General features: G+C 41.4%; 1 protein-coding gene across 5 annotated transcripts in view; it reads left to right on the top strand.

Moving 5' to 3' along the window:
- cdk14 (cyclin dependent kinase 14) overlaps positions 1-15,404 on the top strand; it is a 590,315-nt gene that overhangs the window by 174,988 nt on the left and 399,923 nt on the right. For all 5 annotated transcript variants that reach the window (XM_073054502.1, XM_073054501.1, XM_073054505.1 and 2 more), the window contains one exon: positions 9,956-10,035. In XM_073054502.1, the coding sequence (XP_072910603.1) occupies positions 9,956-10,035 (80 nt within the window). The remainder of the gene's footprint in view (positions 1-9,955; positions 10,036-15,404) is intronic.

Raw genomic sequence — 15,404 nt, 5'->3', positions numbered from 1 at the left:
AGCGTCTATAGGGAGAAGCGCTGTCGACGTTTCGGGCCGAGACCCTTCGTCAGGGCTAACCGAAAGGAAAGATAGTAAAAGATTTGAAAGTAGTGGGGGGAGGGGGAAATGCAAAATGATAGGAGAAGACCGGAGGTGGTGGGATGAAGCTAAGAGCTGGAAAGGTGATTGGCGAAAGTGATACAGAGCTGGAGAAGGGAAAGGATCATGGGACGGGAGGCCTCATGAGAAAGAAAGTGGGGGGGGGGGGGGAGAACACCAGAGGGAGATGGAGTACAGGCAAACAACTAAATATGTCAGGGATGGGGTCTTTTATATATTGGTGAAGTGCTCCCAGTGTGGCCTTTTAAATATTGGTGAATGGTATACTGCGTCTGGTGCTCCCGGTGTGGCCTTTTATATATTGGTGAATGTATGCTGAGCTCGTCGACTTCATTAACTTTGTCTCCAACTTTCACCCTGCCCTCAAATTTACCTTGTCCATTTCCGACACCTCCCTCCCCTTTCTTGATCTTTCTGTCTCCATCTCTGGCGACGGCCTATCTACTGTTATCTACTATAAGCCTACAGACTCTCACAGCTACCTGGACTATTCCTCTTCCCACCCTGTCTCTTGCAAAAATGCTATCCCCTTCTCACAATTCCTCCATCTCCGCCGCATCTGCTCTCAAGATGAAGCTTTTCATTCCAGGACGAAGGAGATGTCTTCCTTTTTTAAACAAAGGGGCTTCCCTTCGTCCACCATCAACTCTGCTCTCAAACGCATCTCTCCCATTTCCCGCACATCTGCCCTCACCCCATCCACCCGCCACCCCACTCGGGATAGGGTTCCCCTTGTCCTTACCTACCACCCCACCAGCCTCCAGGTCCAACGTATAATTCTCCGTAACTTCTGCCACATCCAACGGGATCCCACTACCAAACACATTTTTCCCTCCCCCACCTCTTTCTGCTTTTCGCAGGGATCGCTCCCTACGCGACTCCCTTGTCCACTTGTCCCCCCCCCATCCCTTCCCACCTATCTCCCTTCTGGCACTTATCCTTGTAAACGGAATAAGTGCTACACCTGCCCTTACACTTCCTTCCTCACCACCATTCAGGGCCCCAGACAGTCCTTCCAGGTGAGGCGACACTTCACCTGTGAGTCGGCTGGTGTGGTATACTGTATCCGGTGCTCCCGGTGTGGCCTTTTATATATTGGTGAGACCCGACGCAGACTGGGAGACCGTTTCGCGGAACACCTACGCTCGGTCCGCCAGAGAAAGCAGGATCTCCCAGTGGCCACACATTTTAATTCCACGTCCCATTCCCATTCTGATATGTCTATCCATGGCCTCCTATATTGTCAAAATGAATCCAAACTCAGGTTGGAGGAACAACACCTTATATACCGGCTGGGTAGCTTCCAACCTGATGGCATGAACATTGACTTCCCTAACTTCTGTTAATGCCCCTCCTCCCCTTCTTACCCCATCCCTGACATATTTAGTTGTTTGCCTGTTCTCCATCTCCCTCTGGTGTTCCCCCCCCCCTTTCTTTCTCCCTAGGCCTCCCGTCCCATGATCCTTTCCCTTCTCCAGCTCTGTATCACTTTTGCCAATCACCTTTTCAGCTCTTAGCTTCATCCCACCCCCTCCGTTCTTCTCCTATCATTTAGCATTTCCCCCTCCCCCCACTACTTTCAAATCTCTTACTATCTTTCCTTTTAGTTAGTCCTGACGAAGGGTCTCAGCCCGAAACATCGACAGTGCTTCTCCCTATAGATGCTGCCTGGCCTGCTGTGTTCCACCAGCATTTTATGTGTGTTGTTTTTATTGAGGATGTTGGTTTTGAGATATTGACTGCAAGGGCTTTTAAATATTAGTGTTGTGTCAAGAGTAATGATAGATTTCAATGAAATGTAAAGCTTGTTAGGAAGTATTTAGTTGATATGTAACTATATTAGAAACAACAAGTGAGTAAATTGGTTAAACTGGAACAGAAATGGAAATCTTGGAAGTCTGAAGTGATACACAAAAATTTATCATGCTACAAAGCCGAAGTTTTCTTTTCAAAATGTTATCTCTACTTAATGGTTTCTATAGAATTGATATTATTTTACCTACGTTCTTCGTGGAGGTCACAAAAATATAATATGAATAAATAAGCACAATGATTTTGAAGATTTTTCTTATTGTACCAACATTAATAAAGTTGCTTGTCTTTTGATTTGTCTCAATGTACAATGCCCAAACCAGTAAAATATATGGTCCAACGTAGAGATCAACTAAGTGTTTTAGTCAATGGAAAATGCACATCAATGTTTAACTTTTGGGAGCTGAATTAATTTTCTGGATGAAGGATTGAGATGTTGTGAGGGATTTTTGTATGACAAGTATGTAATGCAGTAGGCTGTAACAATGCAGTTTTCCTCTCAGGTTTTGTATGCAGAAATGCATAATGGTGATGAAAGTAGAAGTGAATAATTCTTGAGTCTTTCCATGTAGCATTAAAATAAAATGCAAATTGAGCAGAATTAGTTTGTAGATAACATTAATGTATTTTGGAAAGGAATATGATCAAAATTGAAATTAAATGAAAAAATTCTTATGGTATAAATATATTGGAGAAAAGGAATTGAAGCCAGTGGATGACAGATGGTGAAATGTCTCTAAATGTATTGGACAGGTACAAGTACTCAAAACTTCAAGTTTAATTGTCATTCAACCAAACATATGTGTACAGCTAAATGAAACATTCCTCAGGGGCCAAGGTGCAAATACATTACATGCAGTCACACACAGCACATGTAGTTACAATAACACGTACAATCACAAAAAAAAAATAGCACAAATCCTTCAGTGGTATCGCTTGGAGATTGATGACATAGAGGATGTTGTCCTGGAGCCATGCTCCTGCAAGAACATGTTTGCAGCAGTTCCTCATCTCGCATTTTTTCAGAAGATGGAGGTAACCTAGCTTGTCTTCCAGGGAGGAAAGGCTGGGGACTGCAGGGGTCAGACTCAACCCAGCTCAGATTCCAGCGTGGCCACCGTGTCTCTGTCTTCTTCCACGCTGCCCGTAGCACTTCCTCCCCTGGAGGGTTGCAACAGGTGTTGCTGTGGCATGAGGGCCTGTTCTGTACAACAACCAAGGCCACACAGATTCCCTGCTGTCGTCTCTCCTATAAACCAATGAATTGAACTTGCAGCATTTGTATATCAATGTCCAACAGGGTTTTGTAATCACAGGAAAAATGTTGAAGTCACATTTTTTTGCACCATTTTTTGATCCGCTGTGACTGAGAATGTCGCCATGTTACAGGAGGTCAAAAAGCGTGGCCAAAGTATAAAAGGAAGGATTGAAATGTTAAGAAAAGAATCCTCAAACATATAATAAAGTTTAAATACTGATGTATGCCTTTTGGATCTCTTTCCTCTATTGAAATTGATGGTAGAGAACTTCCTAGGTCATGCCTAATTGTGGCAAAGAATTTTGATAGGGTCACAAAGTCAGTGCTAGAGGTTTGCTGCAAATTTGTGATGGAGCTCATTTGTGGAATCACCATTAACCAGTTGCCAGCAATTTTGGGATTCGCACAATCACAGACGTACATATGGAAATCTTGAAATTGTTGGCACCTGGGGAAACTGAAATGCGAACATTGTGAGGGACTTTTAAAATGTACTCGCACAGGTCTAAATATCTCCCCAGAACCCCAGGGGCTGGGTTTGGTGTGAGTGCAGATGGACCCAGCCCCGAGACATCAGGAAAGGTAAATTGATTCCAAGCAATTTGTTTATTGATCATTACACAATGTCTCTCTGGTGCTTCCCACTCCCTCCCTGCTCCCTTCTCCTTTTCCCAACCGTGATGTTGCACTCCCTGCCCCCTTTCCACTCTCATTGTCCCATAGAGTCCCATATCAGAATCAGGTTTATCATCACATATGTCATGAAACTTGTTTTTTTTGGCGCAGCAGTACTGTGTAATACATAAAATTATAGTACTGTGCGAAAGTATTAGGCACCCTATGTATATATATGTGCAGAAGAGTTTTGCATAGTACTGTATCTACCTGATTACTTCACACCATAAATCCTCTTGAGTACTCATATATGCCTCCACTCTCTTTGTATTCACCAGTGACTGGCATTGCTGCAGTTCAGAATCAAAATCCGGTTTATCACTGACATATGTTGTGAAACTTGTTGTTTTGTGGCAACAGTAAAAGTAAAATTACCACCAATTTGCAATTAATAAATAGCACAAAAGCAGAATAGCAAGGTGGTGTACACGGGTTGATCGACTGTTCAGAAATCTGATGGTAGAGAAGTAGAAGTTGTCGTCTGTCTGCTCTATGTGCCTTGTGCTGTGTATGACTTTTGGTACAGTGTTTTGCATCTTGGCCCCAGAGGAACACTGTTTTGTTTGGTGGCATTCATGTTGAATAATAATTAAACATGAACTTGAAATTAAAACATGAATATGAGTCTTCAGGCTACTGCAACACACACAAAATGCTGCAGGAACTCACTGTATCACTTGATCAATGGTACCGTTGAGTAGAGGGCATGTCCCAGATGGTGAGGATCCTTAATGATGGATGCCAACTTTTTGAGGCACTGCCTCTTGAAGATGTCCTTGATAGTAGGGAAGTTTGTTTCAACACTTCAGGATTCTTTCCCAACTCTTTCATTTTGTCCTGTCCTTCAATAACTTTAAGACGCTCTTTCAATCTCTTTTTTTTATTTCATTAAACACCCCTACTGATCTACAGTGTATCTCTTTCATCAATGTTTGTGAAAACTCATGGGATAGTTTTCTATGCTGAAGGAACAATATAACAAAATTAGTTGTTAAAAAATTGTTAAAGCAGTAAATTAATATTTATAAAGTGGCACTCTCATTTAGCAGATATTAATTTTCTCATATTCTGCTGTATTTGATTATATTTTTGTTAAACAAGCCTAATCAATTTCCCAGCCACATCATCCATTTAATTGTGACTCATCCTTGGAACTGCCAGCCAAATTTATGGAATGAGTTGAACTCACCTGTAAATGGTCATTACCATGATTCACACCAGTGATGATCAATTTTCAGTTGTATAATGCTGAGGAAAATCACTATGTGATGGAACTTCGGCATTAGTAATCTTGTATACTTTATCTGGTGGTTGTTTTTCCATTTTGATGTTTGTTGAATTTACTTAGCTCAGAATTATTGAAATCACTAGTAACTCTGCAGTCCAAATCAGCAAACTCCAGTCTGGGGATTCAGGTTTTAATCATTGAGTTTCAAACTGCAATTATCGCATGAGCTCCAAAATGGAGAGATTCATTTTTATTTACAGTGGTTTCACTTCTATTTATACTGTTACCTCAGTGCCTGAGCCCTGGTATGGAAATGCCAAATTCCCAGAACAGAAAAGCCAACAGAAGTAGGGACATAGCCCTCCCCATCATTAAGCACATCTACAAGGAGCATTGCCACAAATAAACTGTATCCATCATCAAGGATCTCCACCATCCTGGGAAGGATGTACAGGAGCCTTGGGTCCCACACCACCAGGTTCATTCTTTAACCATCAGGTTCCTGAACCAACGTGGATAACTTCACTCACCTCAACACTGACCTGACCAAGCAGAAACTACGGACTCACTTACAAGGACTCCAACACTCATCTTCTCAGTATTATTATTTTTTGTTGTTATTATGTATTTTGCATTTGCATGGTTGCTTGTCAGTCTTTATGTGTAGTTTTACATTGATTTTACTGTATTTCTTTATTCTACTGTGTATTCCTGCAAGAAAATGAATCTCGGTAGTATTTAGTGACTGTTACGCCCCAGTTTCTCTTTGGGAGTTTTACGTCAACTTCGAAGTGTTGTAGTGCATCTTGTGCTTTTTCCCTTTCCTGTTCAAATTTCAATGTTTCCATTTCCATCTGCTTACTCTGGGCATTCTGTTCCTTTGATTCTTCAAAGGCTTTAATGTATTCAGACTTCAGATTGTCAAAAGCCACATGATACCTGCTACTTTCATCTTCAGTCTTCTCAGGTCTGGCTCTTTCCAACTCCAACTGAGCTAGCAACCTGTTCTTCTCTTGACGCAATAAGCTGCCTTGTGAATCCAAGGAAGAGATTTGCATTCTAAGAGTAAGCAGTTCTTCTGAGACAGTCCGCTCTTTTTCTACAGCATCTGCAAGCTGAGCTCGACCACCGGCTAGTCGATGAGACAAGTCCTTTTCCAGTTTTTCCCAGCTTGCTGACTGTGCCACAAGGGTGGCCTGTAGATTTTCAGTCTGTCGTAGTAGTGCAGATGTAACACTTTGGCTTATCTCCTGCTTTTGAAGTCTCTGCTGAATCTCTTGACGCAGATAGTCCACCTTCCTGGCTTGCTGTTGTTCAGCCTGTTGGAGGTCCAACCTGAGATCTGCCACTTGAACTGTTGGCACCTCTTGTTGCAGCCTTGCCTCTTCCTGGGCTCGCTCCAGAACCACACAGTGGTTCCTTGGTTTTAATCTCATGATGCAGAGCAGCTTCCTGGGCTTCACTGTTTTTAGCTGCATTTACCCTACGTAGCTCAGCAAGCTCCTCATTCTGGGGTTGATCCAAGGGTGTAGTTCCCACCTCTGGCCATGGCAGCACTTTCCCACCAGCTAGGACATTGCCCAGGATTAGGGTAACCCCTCTGCCCAGTAGCGAGGGCTTTACCCCGATTGTGACGGACCTGCTCACTAGGTCTGACTGTAGATGGATCATGTATAGTGGAACTTTTAAACACCCCGTCTCAATTCCCTGCACTCAGACATGTGACCCACAAAACATGTCCTCAGAAAAATCTAGTGCATCAGAGCAGATAAAAGACTGTGTTGTGCCAGTATTGGGCAGCATGTTCACTGAGACCTGTGCATCTGGCTTAACAGACATGGAGATGAGCCCGTGAAATAAGAAAGGCATATAGTTAAGATCAGGCTTGGATTTTACTATCAGCTGAAGCTCGAAGAAAACCGCGGACAGTTTTAATCAGATCCACACTTTGAGTCTGGTCCGACTGCTGCTGGTTACGCCTTAGGCTCCTGCAGTCCATGGTTAAACGACCTGACCTGTGACAACAAAAACACTTGTGCTCTTCCTGAGAATGAGGTGAAGTAGGAGGAGGCGATTTCTCATCATGAGCCTTAGGGGCATTGGCCCGTTTCTCACTGCTCTGAGCTACTGCACGGTGAGACACAAACACATTCAAGGCTAAATTCATCCGCTAACACAGCAACTTGAGACAAAGAATGTACTTTCTGTTCATTCAGGTGCAGGACAATATGCTCAGGTAAGCAGTCCTCCAAAAGAATCAGCTCCCGAAGAAAAGCAAAATCCTTCACCTTATTTGACATGCATGGTTTATTAAAGAGATGGCCCTTCTCCCTTGCAAACTCAACAGAGGTCTGAGTTGTGATCTTTCTACAATTCCTAAAGCACTGTCTATATGCCTCAGGCACCAGCTCATATGCACGCAAGACAGCAGCTTTAACAGTCTCATAATTGAGTCTATCGGACCAGTGACAGCAGAGCATGCTTCCTGCGCTTTCCCCACAAACCTGCACTGCAGTAAGAGAGGCTAGTCATCCTTGGGTCATCAGAATGATGCTGATATGCGCTCCAAAGCAATGAATCCACCTCACTCTTGTGAAAGGGTGGCACTAATTTGATGTGCTTACCCATATCAAACCCAGTCTCTGGGATCACTGGGTCACAATTCACAGTGGGTGAGGAAGGAGTCGACCGTGTAACTGGAGCTGCAGCAATTCTCATTGCTTCAAAGTCCAGCTGCCGCAGTTTGATCTCACTCTCAGCCTCTATCACCAATCTTCGAACCTCCAGCTGCCAGTTCAGCTCAGCTTGCAGCAAATGCCTTCTCCCCTCTGAGACGAGCTGCAGCCATGCCAGGCACACCCTCAAACGAGGATCACATGTACTGGCCAGCGAACCTTCACCCTCGGACGCAGTGGACACAAAAGGTGGCAATGTGACTTTGGCCCCAGCTTCAGCCTCCACCTCCTCTACCGCTTGCCCCTCAGACTTCTCACATGTGGATACCTCTCCCAATCAGGTGTCTGCGCACCAACACAAGAGCACCATGCTCCATCAGACCTTCAAACACAGCATGCTTAATGACCTTTTTCAGGGCTTGTTTCACCACAGGAGTACTAAAGTTCAGTGCCAGGGCCAGCAAGTCATCTTTATGGCACTTGTGTAATTACACTACTGTTGGATCACTCAAAAATGCTTGCATACTAACCTGGTCCATATCCACACTGAGAGACTTTCACCCAAACGGCAGTGATGAGTGACACCAAGCAATCCAGCCAGTGCGTTTTAAGAGTACTCTCCTGTCTCCGTCTACCTAACCAACAAACACCACCTAAATCCGAGCTGCTCTTCAAGGGCTTGCTGTGCTTGGGGGCAGCTCTGAGCACTCAATTCTGAGACAAAATGACTGACAACATACCCCCACTGGGGTTTCAATTCCTACCCAGGATTACCCTCCAAAACAAAAAAAAAGAAAATAACAAACTAGTAGAAGGAGTTAACACACCGCAGCTGGAACACATTAACTTAACTGGAGAACACTCAATAACACAGTGATCACTCATAAAAGAAAAGTAAAACTTAAACTCACCCTTTGCAAAAGAAATTGACTCAAAATGGAAGTATCCCGGATGAGCCCCCAATTTATGTTACAACTCCCTGTTAGCTCTTGTCTAGGGGTGTCAGGGAAGCAACATGAAAACAAGTCTACCCTCAGTGTGGTGCATTGTCTGTGATGGGTAAAGGACAAAGCAGACACAGGTGGTTCTATTTGCAGTAGATTTACTGTATTTACACGCATTTACAGAAATGATCCAGGGCAACCAAATCCAAGGGAGTAATCCAAAAGTCGAAATCCACAATGTGAAAACCCAGCTCAGAACATGAAGACTACAAATTTGTTAATATGGAAGCTAGCACGATTCTTTAACAGTCGATTCTCCCCAGCCACTCGCTCTCTCCCTCTTCCCGGATGCTGGCTTTTAAAAATTGCACTCTCCAAATCCCGATTGGAGCAATCATGACAAAGGGGCAGGTCCAGCAGCACTCTGAATGAAGATTGACAGCAGCTCAGCACACCTGAAACCAGGGTAACTGGATGGAGAGAGGGAGCAGAAAGCAAAAACACGGGTGTGCAGTGCACACACACGTATCAGTGATGTATACATACTTCAATAATAAATTTACTTCCAAAGGGATAAGTCATTTACATGAAAGTGAGTGGAATGTCCATGGTAGGGATGTTATTTAGAAAAATTAAGAGAGACAGGAATGAATTACACTTGCAAAGGAAAGTGATTAAAAATATTCAGCATGGATTTTGGAAGGAGATTCTGTTCGGTCAATTGATTGAGTCTTTTGAAGAGATAACAAGATGTATTGATGAGGCAGTCTACAAAGACTTCATTAAGTTCTTTGACAAGGTGCCAGATTGAAGATAAATCAAATGTTACTGCCTATGAATACAAGGAAAAACTGTCTTGGTATTTGGAAGCAGAGGGGGTGGGTGGGAGTATTATCTGTGATTGGAAGTGATGTATCACAGGGGTCATTGCTACAACCTTGTGCTTCAGTAATATTAACATTTGGATGTGAATGTAGGAGGGATGATTAGTAAATTTTCATATGACACAAAATTTAGTGGTTTTGCTGCAAATGTGGAGGATATCCTTAGGATGATATTGATGAGTCTGTAAAAATGATTGAGTAATGGAAGATAGGGTTTAATGGCATGAGATCTTCCATGCGTATTACGAAAATACGATAAAAGTATTGAGCACAGATATTTAAAAAGTCTAAGTGATTTTTTACAAAAATAATCCTTCGATTAGAGTCATTTGTTTTTTATCTGCATGACTAATTGTACTGTTTTCTTTTCAAAACAGGGTGAATGGGAAATTGGTAGCTCTGAAGGTGATCAGACTGCAAGAGGAGGAAGGAACCCCTTTCACAGCAATCAGAGAAGGTACAGTTTTATTGTTGAACGTTATTTTCTAGCAGAGAAAATGTATCAAATTCCAGACAAGCTAATTACATACTTGTGTGCTGTTTAGTAAGGCAGTTAAAGTATATGCAGATTCATCTGTTATGGAAGCAGAAAAATAAGAGAAGTGATTACAGTCATTAAAAAAAATCAGCAATTAGAATACTGTAGGTTGTAATGACTGCACAATTAACTTAAAAAGCTGGGTTCTCTTACTGATGATGCTTACTATACTGGAATATGGTAAGAAACAAATTTAACTAATCCAAATAGAGGATATTGAATATGACAATTAACATAGTATTTTAAAATGTATATTTTTTTCCCTTCCTCAGTCTTTGACTCTTCCCTAGTAGAAGGGCATGGATTCCTTTGTGTCTCTTTATGTTCCATTGTGTCCCCATGTAATCACGGGGTATACGTACTAGGGCTGCTTTGAAATGACCTTTTCCACATGATTAAGGATGGCGTTAACATTCTCTATAGCATCTGCTGCTTTGGAATAGGTACATCATAATTACTGGGCCCTGGTTTTGCAATCCCATTACTAATGGGTCAAGTAGGATGTGTAGTGTAGTTAAAGGCAGAAATGTAGGAATGGCCAAGTGAGCGAGGAAAAGATAGGAGAGAAACAGGAAAGGGAATGGTGACAGGAGGTATTTAATGTTGATAAGTGTTAAAATATGGCATATTCACAGTCCAAATTGTGTGTTTCCATTTGCTATTTAATACAACTGATCAGGATACACTGGAGATGCTGTTTCTACTTCTCTAACAAAAACAAATTAAGTTACATTAAAACAACTTGTGATGTAATATATTTTTCCCAATAGAGTGATCCCTATCCCACCATTTTTAGGTGCTTTGCATTTCATAGGCAACATCTGGAGGTGCTAGTGGTCCTGCAGCACCAACAGCTGGTTTTATGTCAAATGATTTCTATTTTGTCCTATTTTATTGGCTACTAAAATGTCAGAATACTTAAGAGGAGGTCAACAGCAATTCAAAGAAACAACCACGGTGCTTCATGCCCTGGAAATTATGTTTTTATTGATTTTCCACAATGAAAAAATAAGTGTTAAAGAATTGTTTGTTAGAGAGATTCCTTTCCTTTAACAAAACCAGTAAACGTATGAAGAACTTTATACCGACACTTCGAAAATCCTTATAACTGCTACCTCCGTCACCATCTAATTGTCTTGATGCAGACCAAGGTCAGATATTTTGCTTGTTTGACCACACATATGATCGCTAATGTCAAATACGGAAAGCCAAAGCTTCATTATCTTCTTAAAATAGCAGCTAACTAGCAGGATGGAGCCCCTTGTTATTCCATTGGGAGTTTTGTTCTGTATTGGAGGCAATGAGTATGAAAAACATTAAAGGCAAAATATGAATGGAACAGGTGCAAATTTTGTGAAAACAAATCAAAGAAGAATAGAAACTGGAATTTTGATTTATGATACAGAGTGGATCATTTCAGGCTTTGAGCATGCATGTGGATGTTGGTGTGTCTTACTGCTTGTTTGTTCGCAGCTTATTAAATGCCACAGTTTTGTTTAATGCCACATCTGATTAAGAAATCTTAATTGTGGCATTAAACAGGGAAAGAAAACATAATTTAAGAAGACCTGTAATCTTAACTGATGAATGTAAGGCGTGATTTGTGGAGGCTTAAAGAAAAGTTAGAATAAATAAACGAGGATGGTACATTTTTGAGTTTATATTGATCTGGAAGGCCTGAAGCCTGAGTCGATCAGTGGTTCAGAACAAATAGTAGAACATCACATTGATATGATCAGTAGCCTTGCCAAGGTATTGCATATGACTGACTCTGTTCTTTTACGTTATAAAGTTACTGACTGTGGATTTGATGATGTATTATCAATCACTGAGGTTTCCACTCCATGTATTGGTAATCTCTTAGGTCTGATACATACTCCTAGTTGAATATATGTCCCACTGTCCATCCCATTATTCTTTTACACTGAATCAAAGGTAGCCAGCAGCCTGGAAGTACAACTTGATATCATTGTTTAAAAAAAGCATACTGCATTACACAATTCTAGCTTGAGGCTAGAAATGTGGGCAAGGGATATATAAATCTTGCCTCTTGTTAGCTGACTCGCAAGGTGATTTTGTGCAGTTTTTGTTTGCTGTACCAGCAACTGAAAGAATATGTACTAACTTCAAGCAAAGGATGAAAATCCCAATAACATCACAACTTAGACGATCTTTCATTCATTAATATCTGACAATATTTTTAACTGAGTTTGCTTATTTCATCTTCACTAAGACCTTTTCAAAAGAAAACCTAATCTATTCTGTTCATTTGTACTATAATGCCCAATGTAATTTGGGAAGTCAGCAAACAAATGTGCAATAAATGGTTGGCGCAGTGGAATGTTGGTGAACATATGGACCATTTTGACCATCAAAACTAATCCCATTTGCCCACAGTAGGTTTGTATCCTTGATGAACAGAGAGTTCAATTTCATATTTCCCTGAAGGTGTCAATACAGGTAGATAAGGTGGTATAGAAGAAATATAGCATGCTTGCTTTCATATATTGGGGCATACAGCACATACCTGCGATGATATATTGCAGTCATAGAGAAGTACAGTACAGAAACAGGCCCTTTGGCCCATCTAATCCATGCTGAAACCATTTAAACTGCCTACTCCCGTCGACCTGCACCTTGAACCATAGCCCTCCATATCCCAAGTACCTATCCAAACTACTAAGACAACTGTGCTGCTCCAAAGAGTGCTATATGAGGTTATTCTTACCCTTGGGCATTAGGCTCTATAATGAGTCAACCTATAGCTGGGGAAGTGATGACCCCCTTCTGTTAGACTGTTTGAAGTAACTTATTTTTTATTCGTTCTTATTTTTCTTCTATTATTTGTATACCTGTGCACTTGTAATGCTATTGTGACACTGTAATTTCCTTTGGGATCAATAATGTGCTTATCTATCTGTCTAAACCTTGAAATCGAACTCACATGCACCACTTGTGCTGGCTGCTCATTCTAACCTCTTATGACCCTCCGAGTGAAGTAATTTCCCCTCAGGTTCCCCTTAAACTTTCACCTTTCATCTTTAACCCATGACCTCTTGCTGTAGTCCCATCCAATGTCAGTGGAAAAAGCCTGCTTGCATTTCCCCTATCTATACCCCTCATAATTTTGTATACCTCTATCAAATTTGCTCTCAATCTTCCACCTTCTAAGATTACAGTCCTAACCTATTCAACCTTATAACTCAGGTCCTCCCGACCCTGCAACATCCTTGTACATTTTCTCTGTACTCTTTCAAACCTTTATTACATCTTTCTTGTAACTTCCACACTGTACTTCAAATTAGGCCTCACCAACATCTTATATAACTTCAACATAAAATTCCATCTCCTGTAATCAATACATTAATTTATGAATTCCAATGTGCCAAAATCTTTCTTTACGACCCTATCTACCTATGACCCGCTTTCAGTGAATTATGTACCTGTATTCCAAGATTCCTTTGTTCTATCATACTACTCAGTTCCCTACCATTCACTGTGTAAATCCTACCCTGGTTGGTCCTACCAAAGTTCAAGACCTTACAATTGTCTGCATTAAATTCTACCTGCCAGTTTTCAGCCCACTTTTCCAACCGATGCAGAGATCCCTCTGCAAGCCGTGATAGCCTTCCTTGCTGTCCACTAGACCCCCAGTCCTAGTGTCATTCACAAATTTGCTGATGCAGTCAACCACATTATCATCCAGATCATTGATATAGATGACAAACAGTGTTACCAAGCTCTGGTTACACTGACTTAAAGGACTCTCTGTAGTTCTGGTTACCGCACAGGGATGTAGCTGCACTGGATAAAGTTCATTGGAATGTTGCCCGGATTGGAGGACTTCAGTTATGGAGAGAGATTAGACAAGTTGTGTTTGTTTCTCCTGGAGAGGGGATGGCTGAGGGTGATCTGATAGAAGTATGTAAAACTCTGAGAAACACGGCTAGGTTAGACTGACTGAATTTTTTGTCTCATGGTAGTTTTAAAGTGAGAGGAAGGAGCTTTAAAGGGGATATGAGAGGAATTTTTTTAAAGCTAGAGAGATGCTGATATCTGGAACTTGTTTTGGGAGGAGACAATGGAATCGGAAAGAATTTCTATGGATAGACAGGCACTTAAAAGAGTAGGATATATAAGAAAGCAGATCTGGTGTGGGCAAATGGGATTAGATAGAAAGATCAACATGGATAAGATGAGCCAAAGGGTCTGATTCTGTGCTTTACAACTCTCTGGCTAAATGGGTGTTGCCAATTGCTGCTCAAATTAATTTATTAAATGGAATGCCAGGAAAAGCCAGGGAGCAGATCCATTGTGTAAAACATCTTCCAGAATTTTACCAATGTCCGTCCACTCTTAGAGCCACCAAGCCTCAACATTTATAAGGTTTAGCCAACGGATCAAGAAAGTATTTTTTCTTGTAATTGGGGCCAAAAATTAAAAGGGGTTGATGATAAGAGTAAAGTGCAGGGAGATTTAATGTAGGTAAGATGCATCAAAACATTAAAATGCTGATACATTAAAAATGAAAATTAAGTTTTATTTGCACTCACCTTTCTGCACAGGAGCAATTTAATTGGGTCGCCATTCACATATCATACTGAGGGGCTATATTCAAATCCTGCTCCATTCTTCACATGATTGCTTCACCACTAGAACAAGCAGTCATTCTACATATAATGGTGATAGGCTTCCCATTTGCTCTGGACTTAAGCTGAGCATGCATGGAACTCCAAGACATCCTGAAGTTTAACCTACTGATTGATTGCTGGTCATTTCAGATGAAGCTATTGATTATTGGTCTGTTCCATTTGATCCCATAAAGGAAAAGCCACTGATGTATGTGGCAATCAGTACTTAGCCTCATTGACAAATAGCGCTCAGTCACAGCAAAGGAAGTATCTTTATCATAACTTGTAATATTCTTATCCTGTCTCAAGGTCTTTGGGGAAGGGAAGTATCGTGAAGCAGCAACAGGTAAGGCACCATGCATTGAGAGAAGTGCGGTCACAATAACTGACTGTGATGTTGGAGTTCATCTTCAATGTGAAGTGGTTGACAGTGTGATCTGTTGCCAGCACTAAGGCCGGTCACATGCCTTACTGAAATGAGCCCATGCTCACCTTGATGTCACCATGAATTCCTTGAATATCAGCAAATCTGCCTTCGTAACTAAGTATACAAAGCATAAAACCATCTTCATTGATAACTCAGTGAGAGAAATGTACAATCGCAGTCTGCATGGATGCATCACAAATTATAAAAGGCTGTCTTTTTTGGAGTTGAAT

Source organism: Hemitrygon akajei, chromosome 8, assembly GCF_048418815.1.
Source record: "Hemitrygon akajei chromosome 8, sHemAka1.3, whole genome shotgun sequence".
Taxonomy (NCBI): domain Eukaryota; kingdom Metazoa; phylum Chordata; class Chondrichthyes; order Myliobatiformes; family Dasyatidae; genus Hemitrygon; species Hemitrygon akajei.
The sequence above is the reverse complement of the archived record's forward strand: the minus strand, read 5'-3'. Positions and strand labels throughout refer to the sequence as shown.